This window comes from Panthera onca, chromosome D3 (assembly GCF_046562875.1).
Source record: "Panthera onca isolate mPanOnc1 chromosome D3, mPanOnc1 haplotype 2, whole genome shotgun sequence".
Taxonomy (NCBI): Eukaryota; Metazoa; Chordata; class Mammalia; order Carnivora; family Felidae; genus Panthera; species Panthera onca.
The window spans coordinates 65,897,060-65,924,937 of NC_138350.1; the positions used below are offsets into that span (position 1 = coordinate 65,897,060).

At 50.2% G+C, this 27,878-nt stretch overlaps 1 protein-coding gene across 1 annotated transcript in view; it reads right to left on the reverse strand.

The window, feature by feature from the left end:
- Positions 1 to 27,878, reverse strand: part of LOXHD1 (lipoxygenase homology PLAT domains 1) — a 162,619-nt gene that overhangs the window by 32,120 nt on the left and 102,621 nt on the right. The window contains exons 22-31 of the mRNA XM_060613756.3: positions 23,359 to 23,528; positions 22,141 to 22,245; positions 19,417 to 19,545; positions 18,092 to 18,256; positions 14,033 to 14,214; positions 9,749 to 9,865; positions 8,876 to 9,038; positions 5,042 to 5,196; positions 952 to 1,161; positions 724 to 859 (exon numbers count right to left, since the gene is read on the reverse strand). Coding sequence (XP_060469739.3) covers positions 724 to 859; positions 952 to 1,161; positions 5,042 to 5,196; positions 8,876 to 9,038; positions 9,749 to 9,865; positions 14,033 to 14,214; positions 18,092 to 18,256; positions 19,417 to 19,545; positions 22,141 to 22,245; positions 23,359 to 23,528 — 1,532 coding nt within the window. The remainder of the gene's footprint in view (positions 1 to 723; positions 860 to 951; positions 1,162 to 5,041; positions 5,197 to 8,875; positions 9,039 to 9,748; positions 9,866 to 14,032; positions 14,215 to 18,091; positions 18,257 to 19,416; positions 19,546 to 22,140; positions 22,246 to 23,358; positions 23,529 to 27,878) is intronic.

Below are 27,878 nucleotides of genomic sequence, written 5' to 3' on the forward strand. Positions count from 1 at the left end.
CCCCCCACACACACACATTGTCTCCTGGGGAGGAATATAGTGGTTGTCATGCTCTATACTTAAGAGAGCTGAACAGATAGGCAGTGCCTTTAAATGTCCAATAGACAAACACAGAACTACTTTTTCTCAAAACTCTGGTTGGAACAAGGGGCTTGTCAGGGCATTACAGCATCACTTTATGGAGGAGGGGAAAACTGAGGCCAAAAGAGTGACTGTCCAAGGTCACATATATTATTGTCTAAACCAGAAATGGAACTTAAATCCCCCTAAAGCCATCTTAGAAATTCTTCCTCTGTCTGACCACATCACACTGTGCCTTAAGTCTACACGGCTGAAGTCCTCTGTGTGATGCTCTCCTGACATGCAAAGTGTTCCGACTGCTGCTGTGTGGGTCTGGTGAGAACTGTCCCAGGCCCACGGTGCTGAATCTACATCCTGAGACTCTGGGTGAGGGCAGAGTTCACAGTGATAGCCTCCTGGTAGTGGGTCAGTGGATTAAGGGTATCATCACCCTGACTACTCCTAGCCTTCGTTTCTCCATCGGCAACAGGGCTGATGGCTGCCCCCGGAGGGCTGTCGTGGGGATGGAAAACTCAGTGTGAATTACAAAGCGTTAGGTAGAAGTCACATGACGGTGGGGCTAATGCATGGCCTGTCCAAGAACAGCTTGAACACATGTCCCGGTGCCTGCCTCCCCTCTGCTGAGTCCCCGGCTTGGCCTACCTGGGCCCTCCTGCACGTAGTCAGCCATGGGCCCCGTCACTGTGGCAATGTCGATGTCGGCCATCTTGGAGCTCAGGGCGATCTCCCAGAAGTCAGCCGGGCTGCTACAGTTGCTGCTTCGGTCCCCAGTGTACTCCTGCCCAGGAGCATGACCCAGTCCCCATTACGGCTCTGGCCCCTTCTGCCACAGTACGAAGTCCCCCCCACCCCACACCGCCTTTCCCACACCTTCTCATAAAAGAGCCTCTCGAGCCTCCCGTCTTCCTTCTTCAGGGACAGCCAGCGCCCGCACAGGAACAGGAACTCGTCCTCATTGGTGTCATTCCAGATCTCCACCTTCTCCACATACCAGTCTGCGCACCACTTGGTGTTGTCGTGGCGGAGCTTGATCTTGTAGATGACACCCAGGTCAGCGGCCTCGATGATGAAGGTGTCGGCCTGCGGAGTCCAGGTGTGGGGACTCGGGTGGGGGTGTGCCCCACCTGCACCCACTCCAACCCCGACCATCCAGTACCTTCCATACCCCTCAGTTGTGGGGCTGAACAGACCTTCCTAGATGGAAACCCTCCAGGCCCAAGTCCCTACCACTGAGCGTTTGGTATTCTGAGGCCTCCCTCACTTCCACAGCGGCCCTGTTTTGCAGTCCTGTTCCTCCTGGGATAAGCCTTGTGGATGCTTGGAGGATGGAACGCAGGCAGGAGTGGGCTAGACGAGGGCGCTCAGCCTGGCCCTGGTACCTGGATGTCCTCGCTTATGTTGAGTATCAGCACGAGTTCAGGTGGGAGGCAGGAGGGAGTAACGGGGAGGGGCTCGAAACGCCCAGGGGGAAGCTGGGAGGCAGTCAGAGTTGCTGCTGGACCAGGCCCAGAAGAGAGACAGAGCTGGAGGAGGTCAGGCTGAGGGCTCAGGGACAGCAGCTGCGGTGCAGGTGGTTTTATGTGGGGTGTGATGTAAGGCCCTCTGGGTCCGATTACCCCTTCCATAAAGTGTCCTTACACTCCTGGGCGCTTGGACACTTTGGGGGTTGCTCAGTGAGATGTGGAGATCCAGGCCCTGAGTGAGGTATGGTCAAAAACACAGGCTGAATGTGGCTGGCAGGACCGTGAAGCAGGGCAGGAGAGGCCGGTGACCCTGAGCTACAGTGTTTTTCTTCCAGAAGGTGGAAGATGTGCTGAGTCACTGCTGAGTGCTGGGAACCCAGAGATAAATCCGATAGGCAGCGTCTGCCCCTCCTTGGGACCTCACGGCCCAGAGAGGGAGAGGGCCAGGTGGATAATCACAGCCCATGGGTGAGGAGCAGCCACCTGCCTGGGGGCTAGAGGCAGGGCTGGGAAGACTCTCCAGGAGGTGGCATTAAGCTAAGGGTGGGGGCCAGGCCTTTCTGGCACCACAGCAGGTGACTGCAGGCAGAGGAAACTGCAGGTGGGCAGTGCGCGGCTGACCCTGCAGGCTGCAGGGCTCTGCTGCCTGGCTGAGATCACCGGAGCAAAAACAGGCACAGCCTATGACACAGTGATTCCACCTCTTTCCTTCTGTCCTCAGGAAGGGACAACTTTATGTGTGCACAAGGATGCTTATTGCAGGGTAATTTTTACAGTGGAAAACTAGGAGCCATCTGGTGTCCAGTGCTTGGGGAACGGCTAAATAACCATGGTGATATTGTGTGCAGAATGTCACATGTGTGGTGGTTCTGAAGAATGAGCCAGCTTCATCTACACTCGAATATCCTGACATAGGGAGATTGCACGCCAAAGGCAGGCTGAAGAAGCATTCGTATAGGAATGATGTCATATATATATATATATATATATATATATATATATATATATATGGATTTTCTATGGGCACACGTACATGGATGCAGAGAAGATGCCCAGAAAGGTCTGGAAACAGGAGAGAGCGTGGGGTATTCTGCTGTGGGCACTCCATACAGGCTGGCTGGTGGGCCATGAAAGGTGAATCCTACAAAGGGCCCAGGCCAGATCTGGGGATCAGCGGAGAGCCCTTGGCTGGCTGAGTGACTGTCACCTTTGGCTAGGTGACATGAGGAGGTGCGGCAGGCAGCCAGGGTGGTTCAGGAAGCCAGGTAAGCTGAGAAAGGGCTAAGGAGCTGACAGGGCTGGTCTGGGAGCCGTGTGCAAGGGAGACTCTCCAAGACCTGGCTTTGGACTAGATGTGGGTGGGGAGATGCTGAGTGGGGGAGGGTGTCAAGGGGGACTTCTATATTCTGAGGAGATAATTAGAGAAATGGAAGCTGCTAGATGCTCAGCAGTGAACTTAAAGTCACGTAAATCATCCGTGACTAAGCCAGAAGTAGCTCCAGTTCCCCTGTTAGGACATCATAACTGGCGGGAAGGAAAGGGAAGAGGTGGTGTAGAACGGGACAAAGGTTTTTCTCGTGACACAACAATTGCCTAGAGAGAAAAAAATCTGACTCTGAATCCAGGTGGAATGGATTGCATCACCTTCATTTATAAGTTCATTCATTTATGAGTATGTATGGTGCCTCTTCTGTGCCCGGCTCCGTGGGTATGGCCACAAACCAACATCTACCTGTCAGCTCTGCACATTGCTGTCTTACAGTGCAATCACCAGATGCTGGCTCCGGGCATCAGCGAAGGCAGCCGAAGGTGAGCTCCCCAATCCTCAGCACTGATGAAGAGCTAGGCACCTCAGAGTTTCTAACTCAGTGAACCTACTTTACGGTGGAAGAAACTGAGGCACAGAGATGCGAAGAAACTTGCCAAAGACCACAGGGCTAGTCAGTGTCAGAGCCAGGATGTGAACGTGGGTGATCTGGCCCCAGCCACAGGGCTGACTGCTGAATGGCACTGCCACATCCCACAACAGCATAGGTGACAGAGCTTGTCCCCAGTATAGAGTCTGGGACATCGCGTGAGCCACTTAAGTGTACCTCTCTGTATTCCATTTTTCCCCAAAATGGATAGGCCTCCTATTAGCTACCTTAGCGGTGCAGCAAACCATTATATCTCGTGTGTGTGTGTGTGTGTGTGTGTGTGTGTGTGTGTGTGTGAAATTATTTCTCCCTGATACAAAGTGTTCTTACATCTCTTGTCCTGTTTTTCAGCCCAGGGGTCTAAGTAGCTATCATACTGCTACTCCCACTTCCAAAGCAGTAAACCAAAGCTAAAAGTCAATGGTTCCTATCCGGATGATGGAACAAATGGATGGGAGCACCAGGGCCTGACTTCCCCGGGACCTTGAGGCCAAGGCTGGACTCCTTCCAGATGGCGGGGCCCATGGGGTCACCAGATGGCCGCAGACCCGCTTAGACGACACCTGCTATCCTTGCTCCAGAGCTCATTTCCTCCTCACAAGTAGGAAATGTTTCAGTGCCAAGGATCATGCCTGGCTGAGAGTCAGGCTTAACCAGACCCCTACTAAACACCCACTGCTCAGTACAGGAAACCCCTGCATGTGCATAGCCAAAGGCAAGACCACAGATGGGGTTACCTTGCTCTGATCACCTTGCAGCTACAGCCTGGTCTGTGGGGAGTTCTGGCAGATTTAGGTGAATGGAGTGAAGGCAAAGAGGCTGAGGCTGTGTGAAGGGGATAAGGCAGAAAGGGCCTGGGGGAGAGCAGAGCTACTGTGGGGAGAGGAGGGAAGTCGAGGGGCTGAGAAGAGAAACTGGGACAGAGGTCTTCCTTTTCCTAAAACCCCAGCAGGTCAGAGCCCTCTGCCTAATAGAGCACTTTCTTGGCACTTCCATAGATAGTTCAGGTCAAAGCGGACCTTAGCTGGGGGAGCGGGGTACTTGTCTGCTCCTCTAATCCCTCCGTGGCTCCCATGGGCCTCAGTTCTGCCCAGAGCTCTGTACAACACAGCTTAGCTGATTCACATCGGGCTCCTCATTTTACAGATGGAGAAACCAAGTCCACACAGGTTCAACCAGATAAGGAGCTGACAGGAGAGGCAGGCCTCCAGCCCCCGCCACTCTGATGTTCACCCCCATGCTCATCATCCGCCCATAGTGAGCTGGATTTTCTGATGATGACCAGCATCCCCCCCCCACCCCGCCCCGCCCCAGTACAGCCAACTCAAACAGGCTTCTCACTTGCCCAAACCCTACCCTCTGGTCTACCTCCACCCCAGATGCAGGGCCCAGGGCCCATGCACAGGCTCAGAGAGGGGACCAGCTGCTCTGCAGGGAGAAGTGCAAGGCCAACCACCCACATGAGGGAGCTTGACACCCCACAAGGTTCGCAGACAGCTTCAGGGACCAAGAGCTGGCCCCCAGACACCTGGAGCCCGGAGGGGAAGGGGAGGGGGTAAAAACTCTGTGTGCCCCACATACCGTTCCTTTCTCGAACTTGTTGGTGCGGTTCTCTGACTTGCCAAGGTACCGCTCCCCGGTGTCCCCCAGATCTCCATAGATGGTGATGTAGACCTTAGCGTCCGTCCCTGCCCCAGGAACATTTCCTGTAAAGATCTGCACCGAGTACAGCACAACTGGGCGTGCAGTCGGACAGACAGACAGACAGACAGACAAAGGGAAGAAAAGAGTGGCATTGGCTTTAGGATTAAATTAAATCCATTGGCTGGATTTGTAGGAGGTATTAAGCTCCTGGCCCACATCTCGAGGAGGCGTTAGTGTCTTCCTTTTATTTGGTCAATTATGGACATTCTGCTACAAATCTGCAGATTCACCAGTGGGAAGTTTGCCCATCTGATCTGGACACAGGTGGCCCCTAAGACCCAGAGGACGGAGGTTCCTCCCTGTAGCCCTCAAGCCATCCACCCATCCAGCTGTCTGGGCTTCCAACGGGGGAAGATGCCAGAGACTGCCTGATGTGCGTGCACGCTGTGGTCACTAAATCTACCTTCCCTGACGCACGGACAACAATATGCCTGCCCAGGGCCCCTGGGTGGCTCAGTCGGTTGAGCATCTGACTCTTGATCTCGGATCAGGTCATGATCTCACGGTTGGTGAGTTCAAGCCCTGAGTTGGGTTCTGTGCTTACAGCACAGAGTCTGCTTGGGATTCTCTCTCTCTCTCTCTCTCTCTCTCTCTCTCTCTCTCTCACTCTGCCCCTCCCCTGCTCTTGTTCTTTCTCTCTCAAAATAAATATAAATTAAAAAAATAATATGCCTTCCTACTTGAGGGTGACTAGTATCCATGCCAGTTCCTTCTAAGTGGTTTTTAGAAAAAAAATCAAATGTTTTTGAAAGTATAGCTTCCCCATAGTGTCCATTTCCTGATTTTTAAAAAATATTTATTTACTTGAGCTGAAATCAAGAGTCAGACACTTAACCAACTGAGCCACCCAGCTGCCCCATTTCTTTATTTTCCTTTATTCTCCAACTCCCTGCCATCCAGCACCTGCCCAGTGACTGACACCCTCTTCTTCAGCTCCCATGGCCCATGGGAAGGGCTGGATAAATACTGGTGCCACAGTTATTAAAAGTTATTCATGAAAATAAAAACAAATGCTGTCTTGTCTTTGTTTTGCTGCTGCGGGCTCGTCGAGGAAGAATAAAGTATCTCTTTTTCCAACTTCCATCCCTAGGGGAAAGGCAAGAAGTGCATTTTTATGTGGCTAAGAATTCTCTGTCCCCTCTCCGTATTCCTCTGTCCTAAAAGCTTTGGAGTTTCAGGCCAAGGAAGAGGGGACTTAGCCAGATTATCCCCAAGGGGAGGGATGGAGATTGTGGCTTTGAGGTGAAGGGCGGGAGTGGCCAGCCTGGAGGAAGGTTGGTTTCCCTAGCCTGCGTGGGGGTGAGGGTTCGGGAGTCCGCTTGGGTGGCAGGAACCCCTCATCTGCACACAGAGTCCCTACAGGGGGAAGGCTGAGGTGGTTATCTGGGAAATTGAAGCAAGGAGGCCTCATGGCCAGAGAGAGGGTCTCATGATGAAGCTGAAGTGTTTCTGGCCACACAGAGAAATGCCGACCCGCGTGTCTGCGGGGAACCAGCAGCAACCGTCACCATGTGTTGGGAGGACATAGGTGTCGGTGGTACCCGCCCTGGACTAAGGGCCAGGCCCCTCCTGTGAGGCTCAGGATTCTTATGAAGCCAAAAAAGAGGGATCCCCCGCTCCCTGCAGTGACTGAGATGGACTTTCTCACCAACCCCTGCAAAGTGGGCTCAGACCACATTTAATTAAATCAAAAAAAGGAAGATGATGTGAGTTACTCATACCCATGGTTATGGAACACGTTCACGCCCACAGAGTGGTTCCTATTATTTTCCTCTTTTTCCCTTGGACTCCACAGCATCATTCTCTCCTGCTCTCCATCTGCCTCTCTGGTCGCTCCTTCTGGAGCGGCTTTCCGGGTTCCTAATCTTCTTCCCGCCCCCCAGATGCCTGGTTCTGTCCGCTTCCCTCAGCTCCCTTCCTGCATGCTTTGGGTATTGACCTCTCTGAGTTCCCCGAGCCTGTGTCTCCAACCCAGTTCCCTCCTGTGCCCTGGATCCACAGCCTTGTCACCTGGGGGACACGTCCGCCTTGACTAGATGTCATAAACTCACATGCAAACCTGAGCTCAGCCCCCTCCCGCAAGCCCCTTCTCCAAACCTTTTCCCCAGCCACCCTCCCTGCCCAGTGCTCTGCTCTGCCGACCTCTGACCTCCGAGGTGCCCCGTGAGCACAGCTCCCCAGAGCCTGCCCCCTCAGCCAGGGCGGGAACCAGAACCAGGCCCACTGCCCTCGGGCCCTACCTCGCTCAGCTCAGCACGGCATCTGTCAAGCATTTCATGTGCTGCATTAATAAATAAAACCTTCTCTTTGGTGTTTGAGAGTCAACATTACCCAAGTCTGTCTGGCTGACACTGACATGAGGTGACATTAGGAATCCTGTCACAGTTTAGACACAATCGACTGTCCTCCCCTTCATGTTTTCTCTGCCTTCACTTCCCAGCCGTGCATTCAGCCCTGCTCTGCACTGAGGTAGGACCTTTGCTAGGAGCCCTTGTCCCAGAGTGGGGTGCTGTGTCACCAGGGGCTGTGGATGGATGGCCCTCCTTCTCCCTCTCCTGCACCCCCACTGCTCTTTCCAGTCCTTGGGGAATGGAACACTGATTCCGCTCCTGGGCGCTGAGCAATGCAGTTGTGCAGTCAAACCCAGCTATTTCTGGATCCTCCTCCCTCCCTTGTCCCACCCAAGCCACACGGCTCTTGGTGGAAAGATGTTTCCCTAGAAACATCGCCAGGCACCGAGTGGGTTTGTGGCATGTTATTAATACAGAACAGCCCAAGTGTGCCGCTGGGACAGCTTTCCAGGGCATCCTCTGGGACCCAAGTAGAAGAGGGAATTTTCCTCCAGATTTAACAGCAAAGGGATTTGGGTAGGGAAAGGCACATTACGGAGGCAACACTTGTTTTTATCTCTAACCGAGTGGCAACTGAGATCAAAGGAAATGTTAGAACTATAGCTGGTTTACATCCCCCTGGTTCCATATGGGGCCGGGAATCTTGGATTTTAGTCCAGTTTTTTCCAGAAGGAATGCAAGGCAACATATATGAGCTGAGTCTCCAAGCCTTCGGGGCATCTCTGATCCGTGCAGACCGCCCCCATGGGGAGCCTGTGGTATTTTGCACCTCGCCAGTGGTAGAAAGCTTGTTTTTGGCAAGGAAATTTGATTTTTGATACAGCTAAAGCTTATTTAGGGCTGACTGAATAACCTGGGGATTGACAGGACAATGGCATTGCTGCTCAAAAAAGAGGTGTGACTATCCGTGTCGTCCAGGAGGAATGCGTGCCTGTGTAAGGGCGTGCCCACGCACTCGCATGCACACACAAATACATGCAGTCCAGGATGCTTCTTGAATCATACGCATCCTGTGAGAGCAGAGAGGACCAAGCCTTGCAGAGGAGTAGTGAATAAACGAAGAGGAGGGAGGCCACAAGGATCAGGAGAATCCAGGCACAGAGCACACATGGGATGCCGTGTCACCATCAGGCCACGGAAAGACGTGCAGTGACACAGCCGGGACCCTGAAGAGCCTGCCATTTATCAGCTGTGTGAACCTGGGCAGGTTAGGCAACCTCTGTGGGCCCCAGGTGCCCTCTCTACGGAGTGGAGATAATAACAGACCCTGCTTCCTGGGGTGCAAAGACTCGGCCTGGCACGGGGCGGGTGCCCTACAAGGAAGGGCTGCTGCTGACCCTGAGGAGGGCACCACACTTACTGTCTAGAGGTTCCTCCACTTCCTTGTAGACTTGCCTCAAGGACCCATCTCTCATGTATTTCTCAGTGAAGATATCATAAGGAACCAGTTCTCGAATGGTCTTCTTGTCATCCTCTGACGTGGCAAGCCATCGGTCACAAGGGAAAGTCAAGGTCTCTGTGCCCTGCGGTAAGGAGGCAAGAGGAAAATTAGCTCTTTGTGTGGAACCTTCTGACTTCAGTGATTCATCAGCATGTCAACACTCATGGGGACCAATGACAAGGGTCATAGAGCCCCACAGATAATGCAAAAGCCAGCAAGGGAGGCCAGTATATCCAGTCTTATCCAAAGACTTCAACAACCACATCGGGGGTTGGCTCTTGAAGGTGGGGTTCCCAGGGTAACTTAAAAATAGGCATCAGAACCTCATCTCACAGACTCAGATTCAGTGGGTAAAGGGAGGGGCTCTGTATTTTTAAATTGCTCTCAGGTCACTCAACCACAGCCACAATTGAAACCTGCCTTCCACGTTTAGAATTGTGTGGCTTCAGGATGTTTGCCAAGTTGTTCTGGTGAGTTTTTTTCTGAGTTGACTTTGAGCAGCAGGAAGGGCATACTCGGTCACTCACATACTGAGGGTCACTCAGTAATGTGGCCCTGAGGGTGGGGCACAGAGACGGGGCTACCCAGATGCTCCTCCTTGACCCTTAAACCGGGTTCTAAAAGGTTCTGCCCTGGACCTGAGCTGGTTCCTGTACTCTGAGTGAAGTGGGTGAACTGTCCTCAGATTTTACCTCAACTTAATAAGGCTGCAGGTTCTTATCAGGAATCCGCCTTGAATCTCCTCTGGAAAGGGGCAAAAGAAACAGCAGGACAGATCGGTCAGAAACTCACATCTTTATCGGGGAGGAGCCTGCGGATGTCCACGTGGGAGCAGTGCCACCCTGGATTTATGCCTGTGTTGTCATGGCCGATCCGAATTTTCTCAATGATTTCCCCTACATCTTCTAACTGTGGAAAGGAGAAAATGCACCAGATGGTAGTAGAAAAGTTCAGGAAAGTAAAACTCAGCAACATACTGTCTGCCCAGGACATCCACTCTTGAGTCCCTTTGAACTTCCAGGGGCCGCTTTCTCCCAGTATGCCCCCACTGTCCAGCCAAGCCCGCCCCCACTCTCCTCTCCACATGCCATGCTCATGCTTCCCTTCCTCTCTCCCTACTTAAAATCAGCCTAGATTCCAGAACGCAGTTCCATCAACCTCTGGGAGGCTGTTCTCCTTTTCATGGTGGAGCCCACCTCTCTGTCTTCCATTACTTACACTGTGGTGGTTCATTCCCTGCTTGAGAACTGATTTGGGTTTCAGAAGAGGAATTCTGGTTCTGCCCATGCCCTGTCTTGTCAGCCTGACCTTCTCCTTGGCCCCTAAGGGCCCCTCTGTCTCTAGCTACCCTTCTTCTAGATCCTTCAAATTCCAGTCCCTCAAACTTGATGTTCTTTTGCCACAGGACCTTTGCACAGGCTCTTCCTGCTCTTCCACTCTCCTCTTCTTTAGCTAAACCTCAACCTCATCATTCAGGTCTCAGATCAAGGATCACTTCCTCAGGGAAGCCCCCCTCACCACCTCAAGAAACTCAAATCTCTTCCTGAGAAGCTCTTACAGTATCCCATAGCACCCCTCTCCCCTGCACTTCTCACAGTCAGAAGTTTGCCTTCATTTGTGTAATATCGTCTTCTCTACCACTGAAAGCCACAAGGGCAGGCACTGCACCTGTCCTTGCCCATCATTCTATCCTTAAAACCTAGAACAGAGCCTGTGAACCCCAGAACTCAGGATACCTTTGCTGAAAGGATGAAAGAATGTTTCCTCATCTGAAAAACAGGTGTGACAGTATCAGTCAGGTTCTGTCACGTGCAATGTTGACCTTAACCATGATCGTATGGGTGGAAGTCTCACTGAATGGAAAAGCTGATGCATGTGTCTGAAATTCAGGAGACACCATGTCTTGTCTCTCCTGCCTGGAGCCTATGGCACAGGGTGCAGGGGAGGGACTCTTGTCAGGAATGACTGATGCCCTGATCCTTCCACATCCCTTAACGAAGCAGTGGGATGGCCAGACACAAGGCAAGGGGGGGATGTGCTGACTGGAGTGTCCTCGAAGCCTCTCTACGGAGCTGGCCGCCTGGCTGGCACCATTAAGTTCTCAGTGCTAGGAGACAGCAGAGTCAGCTCCACGGCAGGCAAGGGCTTTTGATGAGGGAACGGCATCTGAATGATAGATTAAGTCATTCATCAAACGCACAGCCTCTATAACCGCACACGGAAGTAACCTCTGAATGAAACGGAACAGCTTCCAACCACTGGTTTCCTTCTTCCCCACACACCCACCCACGGCTGGCAGCCAAGGACGGGCCCATCAGCCCTGCTGGGGGACCTGCCCGCACTCCTGTCTCCACCCTCATGCTTCCCAGTTGTAGCCACGGTGCTCCCACCTACCACCTGTATAATCTGAGGCAAGGCACTTGACCTTCCAGGCCCCAACTTTCTTCTCTATAAAATGGGGGGAGTAATGTGTTACTCAGCTGAAGGCAGAGGCATGGGTGGGGTGACCCCCTGAGGTCACTTCCAGGTCTAAGATCACAGCCATGGTTCTGTCACCTTGTCTCTCCTTCCAAGTGACCAGCATGGCACGTCACTGCTGGAGCCTGCGTGACTCGACAAGGGTGCTGCCACTGAGGTTGGTTCTGCTGCCCTGCAGCGCAGCCCCCCACCCCCTCCGGCCAGCTCACTCTCACTTCACCAGAGAAGCGCTGTCCCCTGTGAGCCCCTGAGGGCCATTCTGATCCCCAAACAAAGATTAGTGACTTCAGGCTGACATTAATGCTCTGGGCATTTTAACAAGGCCTCGTTCTCTCGAAACAGGAGAGACACAGGAGCTGCGGGGGAAATCCGTGGCCACAGGACGTCCACTTAAGGACGCTGAGCTGCCAGATGCGTTGGGCAGTGAAGATTCCCTTGCCCCTCCCTCTGTCCAGAGGTCTCTTTTCTTCCTTCCCCATTCCATCTCTGAGGTTCCAGATGTGTGGACCTTGGCTTCAATGGTACTTTTGGAACCTTAATCATCCAGCCAGTCAGTCAGGGATGCCACGTCAGGGTGGCCGTCTTAGCTGTGACCCTCAGGGAGCAAGGAGGCCTTCAGGGGAACGCGAGCCATGGATGACGGGCCTCAGGAATAGACTCGGAATCAGAAGAGACCCTAACATCCTCCCAAGAGGTGGAAGAGCTAAGCAGAGAAGGTTCTGGAATTGAACTGGAGTCCAAATCTTGCCTCTGCCCTTTGTAAATTATGACGCCCTGAGCGAGTTTCTTATCCTTCCCATGCAAGTTCAGCTGTAAAAAGAGATCATCGTACTAGCAACTCTTGGAATGGCTATGAGGATTCCGTGAACTGATGCACACGAAGGGCTCAGGACAGGGCTGGCACAAGGCAAGTGCTCAATAAATTCTAGTTATTATTGCTATTTTCTCGGCCACTCCCGAGTCTTAGGACAAAGCCACAGAGAGAGGGAGTGGCTTGCTCATGACTTTCCGTCTGAGCCCAGAGCCAGGACCAGGATGCAGGGCTATGTGCTTACGACCCAGCCCTCTGCGTCCTACCTGAAGACCAGTCCGAACAGAGACACAGAGAAACAGAGACACAAAGCTTTTTCATTTGTTTCCAGACCCTCACACTCCCCCAGCAGCCAGAAAGATTTGAAAAGAAGAAAGAAAAAAACACAGCAACAAACTACTGGCAAACTATAGCTGCCGTTAGTGGGCATTCCATTGATAAAACTCCACGGAAGTCGTGCTGAGGTGTGATCACAGCCCCACCGCTGACGGAGTCAGGGCTGGATGACTCAGTACCACGCCATCTTGGGTGGATGAGTTGCCGCTTCGTGTGGATAAATGAATCAGCCTTGAATTTTCTTTGTTAAAGACTCCACCAAGGTGGCGACCTTCCCACAAGTGCTGACTGCTCCCAGAGAAGGTGGAGAGGGAGCAGGGAGCCCCCCAGGACAGACACTGGCCGGGGAAGGAGGATGGAGCTCTGGATTTTGTTTCCCATCAGAAGGGGCACTTCTCCAAAGGCCCCTGCTACCTGGAGGGTCCAGCCTCGTGAGCCGCTTAGCTCTTCAGAGCTGTCCCCTCCAAGTCTTGTTTCAGCTGGTCTTCTACCTGTCATGTCCCTCTCCTCCTGTCCCTCCCACCAAACCACATACTGTGTTTATTTCCAGCTCTGGCCCTTGGCCATGATGTTCCCCTTGCTAGGAATGCCTCCCCTTCTTGTCCCTCCTTTGCATTCTCAGTCCCGCATTTGCCTTCATCACCATGGGCTAGTGACCTGCAGGGGCTAAGAGCACATATTTTGAGCCAGTACTCCTGGGTTTGAATCCTGGTTCCATTACACCCTAGCTGTGTGAATTTATGTAAGCTATTCAGCTTTCTGTACCTCAGTTTTCCCATCTTTATACAGGGATAATAACAGCACAGAGCTGCTATGAGGGTTAAGTGAGTTAATAGAGATAAAGCCCTGTGACACTGCTCTTACCCACAGGATCAGTTATTCTCTCTTGTTGGCCTTGTGTGGAGGTCTGGGGTTCTCCAGCTGGACTGCAAGCCCCTTGCAGAGAGAGTCTGGGCCCTCCCCTTCTCCTACCTCTCCCACCCAACCTAACACACAGCGGAGAGCACAGGGGAGACGCTGAGCTGAAGTGCACAGGATGCCAAGGTGCTGTGACTGACGCCTACAGTAAACATGGAACAAGCAAACCCCTAGGCCAGAGGGGAGCAGGGGACCATTTGGGATGTCCAGAAGCCAAGCTCTCCACGGATACACATGTGTTATCGCTGGCCCTGGAGGTGGCCCCAGTGGAAATGGGATTGTGCCTCTATTTTCCTCAAGCCCTGTCCACTCACTGTCTCCTTAGATCCTGACACTAGTCCCCGTGGGGCCGGGTGAGGTGCCCGCCCTCCTGGTTATTCTGATGTACTGAGTGAGGCCCAGTGAGGCTGGATGAACTGCCTGGCCCTCTCACCACAGCAGCCCGTTAGGGTGCCTCCTCCCCTCTTCTGGTGCCCCCTGCTTCCCAGTCCCAGCTCCCCTGGCAGCCTCCTAGCATTATGGATCCCAGGCACCTCCATAATGAAGCGGGAGGCTGACTTCCTCTCAAAGAACAGCTTCTGCTCCCTCTTGTTGGTGCACAAGTACTTCTGCTGGGTGCACACTGCATCGCAGCCATAGATGACGATGAAGATGTTGGCGTCCGTCCCGGCAGCAAAGACGTCACTCGTGTAGAGGATGATCTCGTAAGGGACAACTGAGGATGGTGGACAGACGGTGAAGTCAGAGGGGAGGTGAGAACAGAAAACAAATGTGGACAAGATCAAGTTCTTCATCGGCACCATGGCCCCAGGCCCCGTCACCGGGAGCTGCTGCAACCACAGGTGCAGGGGTGGGGGGAGACAGTGTCCTGTCACGCCTAGTGCCCACAGGCAGCGCCTGTCACCTCAGACCAGGGTCTCTGTGCCTCTCACAACACAGAGCTGGTACAGCAGTTTGGCTGAAAGCACAGAATCTACTCCGACCGTCTGTGTGACCTGGGCAAGTCACAGGAGCCTCAGTTTCCTCTTCTGTAAAGTGTCCACCATGCTCCTTAGCTGTGGACACTATAAACAGGAGGATTATATTTCAGGGGGCAAGGGACCAATCAGATCAGCAGTCTACAGGGTGAGAATCCTTTCTCTTCTCACCCTCACTTGTTCCACACTGGCTTGCCCTCCTAACCCGTCCATAACGCATCTGGCCCTTGCTGGGTTGGATGTGGGTGGTGGAGGGGGGTGGTGGTGACCTTGTGAACTCCTAAAAGGGAGGCTGACCCATCAGTGTTGTTGGCAAGCAGCTTCCCGATGGGCACCTGCCAGCCTGGCTAGAGACCAGCACTGCCCAGTGTGTGGGTCACTGGCCCTTCACCTCAGAAACTCTTTGGGTACTTATTAAACACCCAGATTCCCAACCTTTCCTCAGATTCTCTATGGGATGAGTCTAGTGATCTAAATATTTAACTCAGACTTTACACTGCAGTTTGAGACCAGTAGTTTAAAAGTGTATGTTGCTAACTACAGATTGAAATCCATTAGCAGGTTATGGAATAAATTTAGTGAGTCATCACCAGTATTTTAAAAAAATATATGGAATTGAATAGAATCAAATAAAAAATATCACTGGACATCACACACAGGCTAAAATTTTTTTGTGACACTTGTTTCATATGTATATAAAGGTATATACAACTTACTCTAAGTCACAGTAATAAAAAAACATTGAAAACCCAGAGAAACAGTTTAAGTGGAAATCTACCCTATCTTGTGGTCTTGACCTCGAAAGGAACCACATTTAAAAGTCACCTTCTCACAGGTGGCCCCAACCTTCCCCAAATTTGCTCCAAAGCCAATGAATTTTCTTTTCATTTAGTATGATGGTTACTCTGCTGTAGAACCATAATACCTGTATTAACGGTAACTGCCATCTGCTGAGTACTTGCCAGGTGCCAGACTCTTTACTAAGCGTTCTACCTTCCTCATCCCCTGTAACCTTGACAATGACCTCCGGAGGAGATATCATTGTACTTTATTTTATAGATGGGGAAAACAAGGCTCATACAGGTAAAGTAACTTGCCCCAGATCATATGGCTGGTCAGAAGTAGAGCTCCAGTGTGAGCCCAGGCTTGTCTGACCCCTAAATCCTGTGTGGTCAACCTCTAAGGGTGCTGTTGTTGTGAATTGGAGGTGAATATTGCTCGCTACCTACAAGTCACAGGGCCTATGGCCTACGGGGGTGATGGCCATTCCCACAATGGCCTGAACAGGGCCCTCACCAAGGTTAAGGGAAACAGGCCATCAGGCAGTAATAGAGGCAACTTCCTCTGAGGTCTCTTGGGTGTCTCCCTGGTCTAAGGCCAGGAGGAACTGAACTTCCCTGAGACTCTCTGGCAGCAGGAGAAGCCCTAAAAATATCTGGGCAGGAACAGCCCACCCTTCAGCCCTCATCCCTAGGCCTGAGCTCAGATTTGCTTCCTGATTTCTAGTTCTGCCTCTGCCATTGAGGAGCTGTGTGTCCTTGGGCAAATAGATATACTTCTCTGGGTCCTTTTCTTTGTCTGTGAAATGAGAGAGTTTGACATAGAATCTGTGGTTTTCAGATTATTTAACTGAATTTAATTTTCAGTGGAGAACTTTTGTGGAGTTCTGAAAAATACATTTAGGACAAGGGGCGCCTGGATGACTCAGTTGGTTAAGCATCCAACTTCAGCTCAGGTCATGATCTCACAGCTTGTGAGTTTGGGCTCCGCGTAGAGAGAGCTCTGTGCTGACAGCTCAGAGCCTGGAGCCTGCTTGGGATTCTGTGTCTCCCTGTCTCTCTGCCCCTCCCCTGCTCATGCTCTGTTTCTCAAAAAATAAACGTTAAAAATTAAAAAAAAAAACATTTGGGAAGAATGCTCTGAAAAAACTTGACTTTTTAAAGCTAAGGAGTAGATCTGGATGGCACGAATTGGGGAGCTGTTCCCTCTCATCCTTTCCCTTCCTGCACCAGCTGCCCTGAGACACCTGCTTCGATACCAGCAATCCCTAGAACACAGGCTTCAGCCTTAACAGGACTCTGACATTCAGGGCTCCATGCTACGTGGAGCCTGTAAATTCAGACCATCACAATGGTCCACTTCCTAATTGCCCCATCTCTACTGTGTGGGCAGCACATTTCAGTCGGCCTGGAGGCAGTGCCATCTTGCTGTGTTCTTTTGGTTTCACGTGTATTGGGCAGCCTTGATGAACTGCCAAATCTAGTTCTAAGCCTTCCAGGCCCCTGAGAATGACAACTGGCCACCACTCCTGGGACTGCAGCTCCTCATTCCTGGGAGCTCCCTGGCTTTGGGCCCTCAAGACCTTTCCCAAACAAGGAAATAGGTTCTGAGCAGCAGACCCTCCTCTCTGGGCACTTACTCGGGGAGAGGGGCACTTTGAAGCTGCCTCCACAGCTCTCTAGTCAGAAAGGCAAGTCTCTCCTGCGCTGTGTGTGTGTGAACTGAGTCTAAGACAAAGGGCAAATGGACTTGCTTTAGTATGAGGCTAGAGCTGAATGTATTCAAGGTCAGGCCATACAAATTCAGGCCTGTCCTAGGGCACGAAGGGAGAAACAGCTACTTCTGTCTTAAAGTGTCTCACCCAGTATGCTGCCAGCTCTATGTACATCTGTCAGGTCAGTGTGTCTGTCCTAGACTGCAGGCAGCTCCTGGGGGTAGTGTCTACATCCAGGGTTTGCTTTGTATATGCAGAGATTTTACTAGAGGGAAATGTCACTTTGTTTCAGGCTTTGGACCAGAAAATATCTTGATGGATCGGGTCATTTCCAGTTTAATTGCTTTAGGCAAAAAAAAAAAAAAAAAAAAAAAAAAAAAAGTCATCACTGAATCATATCATGTAATTATGAGCTGTTTGGGGGAAATCTTTTGGTATAGCTAATTATTTGGTTAGAAAAAAAATTATATTCTCTGGGTTTGGGTCTGATTTTAGCACATTTAAACAGATTTTTATAGTTCTGGTAATTTCAGTTTGGTTCTCAGTACCTAGTATGTCCTACATGTAAATGAACGTTTAATCCATACTTTCTGATGACACTGGAAAGGAAGTGTCAAAACTTCACCAAATTGTTCCCTTTCCTCCCCTGCTTTGGCTGGTGAGAGGCCTACATTTATCATCTTTTCAAGTCTCCACCCTCCACTCCCAATCAGGATAAAATCTTACAGCGGTGATTTCTTGGTCACATTACTGACTGGACTGAACACCGGTGATGGGGCCCATATGACTTCTCACAGTTAGACTTTTGTCTTTCTTCCCTTATGGGTCTTATGACCATGTTGTATTATCATCTCTATTTTGCAGATGAGGAAACAGCCCCAGAGAGGCCAGGCTCTCTTCCTGTTGTCACCAGCTGGTTTGGGGTGGAGGTGGGACTAAATTCTCTATTTCCTTACCGTGGATCCAGGGCACTGCCCACAGCCCACGCAAGGCCCAGGGAACTGGGGAGAGGAGGTACACGTGGCCTGGGGTCGGGGCTGGAGGAGGGGTTGGGGCCAAAGACGGGGTAGTGGGCGATGGGGTCTGGGAGGAGGGTCAGCCATGCCGTGCACAGTTCTTACATGGCGTGTACAGCCTCGTCTGAAGCTCCGCGTGGAAGAGGTCCCTGACGATGGCACCGTCGTCTTCATTCTTCGCCAGCCAGCGGCCACAGGGGAATGTCATGCACTTTCCAAGAGACGGGGCGTCCACCTCTACCCAGTCTACAAACCAGCCTGGAGCCTTGCCTGCAGAGAAGGAGACACAGAACCCACCACGGAGCTCTACACAGATGGTTTACTGTGGGTGACCTCAGCCACTCCAGACATGCTTCCCTGCCTGTGGCTGACGTCTACAGCTGCACCCGTGCCCGCGCCGTTCCTTTCCCTAATAGCATTGCTAAATGACTCCTGTTGAAATGTGCACCCAGCTGAAGCTGGGTCACACTCCAGGCTGCTGTCGGGGAAATTCACAAGAGCAAAGGAGCCTGGGGAAGAGGTGACAGGAGGTGACGGCAAGCACACTGTCCAGGGTGGAAGGCACTCTAAAAAGGGAGCTCAGAGATGCCAGAGAGAACTCGTATTAATGGGGATTTTGTCATTTCACCCAGCGACAAGGATGACACTGTGAGCTCTCTGGCCTTTGGTCCTGGAGGATTCCAGGAGGGTCATTCCTGCCAGTTTGTGGTGCATGAAGGAAAGGGAAGTCTGCGAAGGACTGAGGGTCTTCCCTGGAAAAATGAGCGATCAGGTTTAAAGAAGGAAGTAGGAGCTGAGCAGAGAACCTGTCTCTCCATCCCAGGGGCTGGGAAGGTGGCCTCCTTCCTTAGCCTTAAAATACTTAAAGACCAAGAACACATGTCCTACTTCACTAAGAGAACAAACTTTGTCTGGCTGTAGTGTCAGTGGGTTCTGGGAAGAACGGACTAGATCCATGGTTCTCAAAGTGGAGTCCCCAGACCAGCAGCCTCATGTGTGCGAAGCAGAAATGCTCCAGTCCCACCCCAGACCTGCTGAATCAACACCTGTGTGGATGGGGCCCAGAAACCTATGTTTAACAACCCCCCGAGGTGGTTCTGTTAAGCAACAGAACCTGTCAGGAGCTCCTGGTTCTCAGGTCAGAGAACCACTGAGCTATACTGGGGATTCTCAAAGGTGGCTGCACAGTGAAACCATGGAGAGTAGGGGTTTTGGGAAGTCACTGGTGTCCAGGCCCCAGCCCAGGCCAATGAGACAGGAATCTTCTGCGTGCAGCTAGGGTTCCACTGGGTTGAAGGGTTTGAGGAAGTTGTGTCATTGTGGAAGGCAGATGACATTCAGGTTTCTTGCGTATTCTTTCCCAGACCCACAGGGACCTGTGTGTGGGCCTTATATTCTTAGCAGAAAACAGAGGGGGAGGGAAGCCAGACCTGTGTTGTCATGGCCAATCCTGACTTTCCACAGATCTCCCAGGTCCAGCGTCTCCACGGTGAAGATTTCGATGCTGTCCCTCTCAAACTTGTCGCTGTTGGTCTTGGAGGATTTCAGGAGGGTCATTCCTGTCAACCAAATGGCCCCCACACGACTGGCTGAACCTGAGACCTTCAAACCGAGCCGGACTACCCCTTTGGATCCCTCCTCATAATGACCAAATTTTTCTAACTCTCATAAAATTTAGAGCATGCAATTACTATCCACCGGGATCCTTTGCACATTTAACAATTTGGGGTGTGTGTGTGTGTGTGTGCGTGTCTTTTTAGTGAGCTTTGTAATTAGCCTTCAAGGTGTGTATTTTTATTTCCAGTTTGTATCTAAAGAAAAGGAGGCACACCACAAGGTGAAGTACCGTATTCAAGATCATCCAGGAGAAAGTGGTGGGGTCCTAAGTCAGTGTTGACTGTGCCTCCACATCCCCCACATTTTTCTACATGTGGAGGAAGCCAGGGACAAAACCAGCCTCCCTGTGCTCCCTGGGGTCTCAGGGGCAGCCTTGAACAGAAGAAGAAAGCTGGCAGGAGTCACGGAGAAGAGACCAGTCACTGTTTGGACTGGGAGGCCCTTCATTGTGGTTTTGAAAGGTAAACGGAGTGATGCCTCCAGCAAGAGTACAGGAAATGGCAAAAAAGTTTCAGGAAGGCCTGGAGAAAGAATGACCATAGGATCAGGCACCATTACTTAAGGAGAGGACGCTGAAGGGAAGAGGATGCATATGGCTTTCAAACACTTCTGGGGTGGTAGACAGAGGAATGAAGACGGGAGAGGGGACAGGGGGCTCTTTGCCCCCTGGTGTACAGGAGAACCGGCTTAGTAAGCTTTAGGAAGAATCTCTAAAGGAACCAATGTTTACAATCCAGGTAGACAAGTCACGTCGCATGGAGATTTTTAAGAAAAAGGGAATATGCCTTCCTCCAACAGCACTAGTTGAATGCAATCTGTCAGGACACAGAATCTGAAGCAGGCTCCAGGCTCCAAGCTGTCAGCACAGAGCCCGATGTGGGGCTCGAACTCATGAACTGCGAGATCATAACCTGAGCTGAAGTTGGACACTCAACCTATTGAGCCACCCAGGAGCCCCAAAATGGATACAGATTTAAACATAAGACCTGAAACTGTAAAACTCCTAGAAGAAAACATAGGAGAAAAGCTTTGTGACGTTGGTCTTGGTAATGATCTCATGGATATGACACCAAAAGCACAGGCAACAAAAACTAAAATAAACAAGTGGAGGAAGCGTCTGGGTGGCTCAGTCGGTTAAGCGTCTGACATCAGCTCAGGTCATGATCTCAGAGTTCATGAGTTCGAGCCTCATGTCCGGCTCTGTGCTGACAGCTTGGAGCCTGGAGCCTGCTTTGGATTCTGTGTCTCCCTTTCTCTGCCCCTCCTCTGCTCATACCAACCCCCCTTTCAAGAATAAACAAACATTAAAAAATTTTAAAAAAATAAACAAGGAGGATTGCATCAAACTAAAAAGTTTCTGCACAGCAAAGGAAACGATCAATAGAATGAAAAGGCAACCTACAGCATGGGAAAGAATATTTGCAAACCATATATCTGATAAGGGGTTCATTACCATAATATCCTACAACTCAATAATAAAAAGCTAATAACCCAATTAAAAAATGGGCTAAGGACGTAAACAGACATTTCTCCAAAGAAGACATACAAATGGCCAACAGTATATGAACGAAATGCTCATTGTCACTAAGCATCAGGGAAATGCAAATCAGAACCACAACGAGATCTCACCACACACCTGACAGGGTGGTTGCCACCAAAAATGAAAAGACAACAACTGTTGGTGAGGATGTGAAGGAATTGGAACACTCGTACATAGTTGGTGGGAATGCAAAATGGCGTCGTTGCTATGGAAAACAGTACGAAAGTTCCTTAAACAATTAAAAATAGAACTACCATATGACCCACCAATCCCACTTCTGGGTATATATCCAAAAGAATTGAAATCAGGATCTTGAAAAGATATTAGCCCTCCCATTTCACTGCAGCACTATTCACAATAGCTGAGATGTGGGGGGAAAAAAACCCTAAATGTCCATTAACCGATGAAAAGATAGAAAAAAATGTTGATATGTATACATACAATGGACCGCTCTTTGGCCTTAAAAAAGAAGGAAATTCTCCAATCTGCAACAATGCGGATGGTCCCTGAGGACATTACACTGAGTGAAATAAGCCGGACACAGAAGGACAGATATAGCATGATTCCACTTATACCAAGTATCCAAAATAGCCAAATTCATAAAATCAAAGGCTGGAATGGTGGTTCCCAGGAGCTGGGGAGAGGAGAGGATGGGGAGTTATTAAGCAACAAGCGTACTTTCAGGTTAGTAAGATTAATGAGCTCCAGAGGCCTGCCATACAGTCCATACCTACAGTCGACAGTGATGCATTATCCATTTCAAATTTGAGAGGATAGAGCACATGTCAAGTGCTCTTAATAAATAAAATAAAATAATAAAATAAATAAAACAATAAAATAAAGTAAAACAACACAGGGGAATTCTTCAATTATTTTTTTTTGAAGAGAGAAAAACAGAAGCATGACCAGGATTTCCTTGGAAAGTTCTGCTGAGTCTCCTAGTCTCCCCGGGGAGGAACGTGGGTGAGTCTCGCTCGGCCCCATGCTGCATTCTTACCAGTGTTGTCTTGCGTGCCAAAGAGCGTGATGAAGACGTTGGCATCTGTGCCTGCGTTCTTCTTGTCCCCAGTCTTTATGGTCACTGAGAATGTGGTAGATTTGTCTGCAGGGAGAGGAGTGTGGAGAAGTGAGTGGTAGACTGCCCCTCTCGTGGAGGGAGGAGGGAGAAAACGTACTGGGTACATTTCTACATGCACGGTGACCATTTCTAGGAATCACTTTACTTGTAGCATGTGTTGTTCTGCAGTTGCCTATAGTCTGGAAACTTCCTCAAGGCAGAGATGAGGTCTCCCCGCCTCCAGCTCACATAGGAATCTCTCAATTAATAGAGTTGTAGGATGTTTAGGGGAGACTTGGGGTGACTGAGAGTCAGAGGCTCATCAGCGAGGAGCCTGGTCTGACTTCTCCACTGGGAAGTTTTAGGGATGTAAGTTTCAAGGAAGGGAAGCATCCTAGAATTCTTGAAAGTTCATTCTTTCCCTTGACAAAAATGTATTGAGGGCTTATGGTGTGCCTGGAGGGGAGAGCACAGAACTAAATCGGAGCAGGCTACAACCTATTCTATTCTAGTCTAGTCTAGTCTTATTCTATTCTACTCTACTCTACCCAACCTATTCTTATTCTATTCTATTCTATTCTATTCTTTTTTTTTTTTTTTAAATTTTTTTTTTCAACGTTTTTTATTTATTTTTGGGACAGAGAGAGACAGAGCATGAACGGGGGAGGGGCAGAGAGAGAGGGAGACACAGAATCGGAAACAGGCTCCAGGCTCCGAGCCATCAGCCCAGAGCCTGACGCGGGGCTCGAACCCACGGACCGCGAGATCGTGACCTGGCTGAAGTCGGACGCTTAACCGACTGCGCCACCCAGGCGCCCCTATTCTATTCTATTCTATTCTATTCTATTCTATTCTATTCTATTCTATTCCATTCCGTTCTATATTCCATTCTATTCCATTCCATTCCATCTCATCCTATCCTATTTCATTCCACTCCATTCCTGACCATAGCTCCATGCCTAGTCATGTGCTTTATACCCAGCCTTATGCTAGGCATGTGGGAATATGTCTCCTCACCTCCCCATTCTGGCCATGGAGGGATAAGGGCAGTACAGACACACTGCCAGAGGAGGGGTTGCTCAGAACCCACAGGGGAAGGGAACATGGAGACCGAGGGAGGGAGGCTAGAGGGAAGAAACCAGCTCTAGTTTAGGAAACCTTTCTGCTCCAGGGCCAGGTTGTCAAGGGGGTTGTTGTCACCACCTCCCCCGGCCCCCTCATCCTCGCTCAGGGGCAGCACATAGGACTCATCCACTGGCAACAGCTCCCGGGACAGCTGGCCATCATCCTCCTCCACTGCCAGCCAGCGCTGGCATGGAAAGTAGTACCTGTAGGAAGGGGAATGAGGAGAGTTTAGGAACGTCGCTTAGGAAAGATTTCATTAAAGAGCGGTCCTGGGCTGCAAAATGACAGGCCCTCAGAGGCCCCAACACTCCCCTATCTGCCCCCCATCCAAAAGCATGGCCCTCCCATCCTACCCAGCCTGGGGGTCACCCTATGAGAGTCACTTGCATGGAGCAGAAAACAAACATGGGGACACGGTTTCAAGACCCCCCATTGAAAATGGCTGTGTAAGAGTTGCCTGGAGCCTATTAAACCTTCACTCAGGGTCATATTGGAGGTATCTAGAAGAAGTGCTTCCAGGGACTGTGCCAGCCTTTTCTAGAATTAACCTGGTAGCCAAAGCCACTTTAGCAGAGAGTATTGTACATAGTAGGTGTTCAATACTTAAGGGTTGAGTAAATGGATTTTAATGGAATGATACCCAATCATGCTTCTGGAAGATACAGAAAGTGTGGCTAAGGAATGGCATAGCAGACAGCTGGCGCCATGTAGGGAAGGGAGGTCCAAGTTAGACTCCTCAGTGTAGAGGCTGAGCCCAGCTAAAATGAAGACACCTAAACAAAGCAAAGGGGGGTCCAGGGATGATGGAGGTAGCAACATGAATTAATTAAGGACTCGCCTCTGGAGCCAGACTGGGTTGGAATCCTGGCTCTGCCACTTATAGTCATATGACCTTGAGCCAGTTTCTTTACCTCTCTGTGTTAGGGTTGCCAGATTTAGCCAACAGAATCACAGGGCTCCTAGTTAAATTTGAGTTTTCGATAAGCAATGAATAATGTTTTAGCGTAAGTATGTCCTACCCAATATTTGGGACATACTTATACTAAAACATTACTCACTGCTTCTCTGGAATTCAAATTTAACTGGCCATTCTGTATTTTACCTGGCAACCCTACTTTGTGCTTCAGTTTGCCATTCTGTAAAATGAAGATCATATTGCTTATGTCAAAGTTGTTATGAGGTTTACGTGGGTTAAATGTTTTAAAGTGCTTCTAAAAATGCCTGGCTCTCGGTAAGAATTTGCTAGTACTATTGCTGTTGTTACTCTTATTGTACTTCCCTGTTTCTCCCCTGCCCATGCCTGGGGTCTCTGGAGCTTGTGGGCTGGACAGCTGGCCTTGGGCCCCCAAGCTCCCAGAACAACTCAGAGGGTTGGTGGATGCAGCCCATGTCTAAACTGGGGCCATTCTACCCAATATCCACCCCTTCCTGCCAGACTGGCTGCTTAAGATGCATTCAGGGACTGATCAGAGTCCCTGAGGAGAGAAGGAAGTCCCTCCTGGAGAGGAGGGAGCAGTGTAGGCTGGGGGTCTCATCCCTGTCAGAGCCCCACATTCCTCTAGAGACATTATTGCCTCCTAGGGCCAACACTTTAGAGAGGCATAACCTCAGCCCACACACGGGCTCACACGGGGTGCAGAAGGGCAATTCTGTGTTCATGGACACGGATTCAAAGGGTGGGAGGAGCTCAGTCAAGGGCAATATAGATTAAATTGCCTTTAAATTAGGGCTTAATGGAAAAATGTATATTGTTCCACTTTCTAGTCTTTAAGTTATGAATGGGAAAGTTACATTTTTTATTCAGCCAATTAACTTATGAATAATAGGCTTTGGCTCTTAATTATGGCCAATTAAAGGAGCCACAGAAATAAAGAAAGGAGTGGGGTTGCGGCAGAGGCGGAGACAAGGAGAGTGGGAAGCTGGAGCAGAACAAGGACAGAGGGAGAGAGAGACACAAAGAAAGAGTGGGCGACTTATCCCGGGAGAGAGAAGTCAGCCAGACGGAAGGGGTAAGGCCCAAGTCCGCCCACACCTGCTGAGCGTGTGCCTACTTGGGAAGCAGAGGCTGGCTTTCATGGAGCGACTTCTCCAGTGTCCCCGAGATACTTGTACTGGGACATTAAAGCCCCTCGGCATGCCCAGAGTGGCAGCATCTCTTCCCATCTCTTTTCTCAGATCCATCCCCCTGGAGGGCAGAACCTGAGCAGGGGCTGGGACTGGCCTGAGTGCTGGGCCTTCAGCCTCTAGCCCCATGATGCCAACAAGCACCCACAGAAGATTTAGCAGAGGATTCCCCTTCCCCTTCCCCTTCCCTCCCTTCCCCTTCCCCTTCTTCCCCTTCTTCCCCTTCCCCTTCCTCTCACAGCAGTAAGTCCTGCTTAAGCAGGTCTCTGGGTACCGTACCGGGGACGGAAATTGCCAGGGATTCTGAAGGAGCAAAGGAGAAGAGTGGCGAGTAGGTGTGCTGGCCAGGTGTGGCCACCACCCTGCTTAAACAAGGCCACTGGAAGGAAAGGGGGGGGCTTGGGTGAGCAGGAGGTTTAAACGGATTATTGGAGCAAATCTTAAGTTTCACTCAAAAGTAAAAACTGAGGGGCACCTGGGTGGTTGGGTTGGTTAAGCAGTTAAGTGTATGACTTCAGCTCAGGTCATGATCTCATGGGTCATGAGTTCAAGCTCCGCGTTGGGCTCTGTGCTGACAGCTCAGAGCCTGGAGCCCACTTTGGATTCTGGGTCTCCCTCTCTCTCTCTCTCTGCCCACCCCTCCCCCCACCCCCGCACCCCTGCTCATGCTCTGTCTCTCTCTCTCCTTCAAAAATAAATAAGCTTTTTTTTTAAAAGTAAAAACTAAGGGGCACCTGGGTGGCTCAGTTGGTTGGGCGTCCAACTTCGGCTCAGGTCATGGTCTCACGGTTTGTGAGTTCGAGCCCCGCGTCAGGCTCTGTGCTGACAGTTCAGAGCCTGGAGCCTGCTTCAGATTCTGTGTCTCCGCCTCTCTTTGCCCCTCTCATGCTCATGCTCTGTCTCTCTCTGTCTCTCAATAATAAATAAACATTAAAAAATTTTTTTAAATAAAAAAAGTAAAAACTGAGAAGACAGAAACACTTAATGTTGTAAAATGTATGTCATTTGGTATGGCCTTCCCCATTTTGTGCACAAGCGCTGGACCACATCAGGTCAAAGTCGACAGGTGATACTGGTGGGATGGCATGGCCACAAGAGCATGAATCTGGAACTCAGGAATTCAGGGTTTGTGTTTCTACTCTTCCCCTATAAAGCTACGTGGCCCCAGGCCCTCAGTTCCACCACTACAAAGGCTGGATAAAATCATCTGCGAGGTCTTTTGTGTCTCAATATTCCAAGGGCCCTGAAAGAGTGTGGGGTTCCAGAGAACATCCTGTCAGATGAAACTCCAGAGGAAGAAGTCCAACAAGCTTTCTGTTCAACTCTCACTGAAAAGCCCACCCAACAGCATCTGTCTTTAATGAGGATCTAATGACACCCTCAAGCCACCAATCAGAATGGGAATCTCTATCTTCGGGCGGAAAACACGTAGAGAAAGCAAAATATACCAGGCTGAATATGGGCAAAACTCGGGACACTAAATATATTCCTAACTTTTGCGGCATTTGCCTCTTCCTCTTTGAACTTGAGTGTATTAGATTTTAATGCAGATCAAAAAAAGCAGCTAACCTCTTAAAGGAGGAAGGAAGACATGACACAACCTCACTTCCTCAACAAGTCAAGAGCTGTGGAAAAGAGGGAGAAAGCAGAGCCCGATGAGTCAACGACTTAACAAAGATGTGTTAGTTCAAAACAATGTACCCCTCCTGCCAAATCCCACCATTTCTGTCATGTGTTCTGAAATCCAAACATCCGAGGTTCATAGCTTTGGATGTTAGGAGGACTTTGAAGTTTTAAGTCCTTGCTAATATGATTAGAATCTCTGGGCTGTAAGGAATCTTTAAGTCAGTGGGTGATTTGTCACACCTCTTTCCACTACAAGAACGACCGTGGAAACATGTGTTGAGGAAAATGTCCCATCAGCCTGGGTCGCTGAGCGATCACATTGAGCAGAGTCCCCCGATGCCCTGTCCTGGACATGCAGGGTGAGCAGGAAATAAGCTTCTATTGTGTTAGGACACGACATTTTAGGGCCACTTGCTACTCAGCACAACCTAGACTATTCTGACTGGTACGACTGGAGATATAAATTGTGGGCACTATTCTCAAATAAATGGTCAAGGAAGTGATGAGGATGGAAGAGTTTGCCCAGAGAGCATAAATCTGTGTCCCCCATTAGGCAAACTAACCCCATGAGCTCGGGATCTTCTTGCTTGTTGCCATGGTCACAGTCCCCACAAACACCGGCAGCCATAAGTACCCACAGCATTGGAAGGCACTATCTCCTATCAAGGTGAAATGTTCTCATTTCCTCCTTCAAATTCTTGCAATAACTCCAAGTTTCTTAACCGGCCACTATCCTTTCCTTGAAGATGCATTTTCTTTCTTTCTTTCTTTTTTTTTTTTTTTTCAACATTCCCCTTAGAACG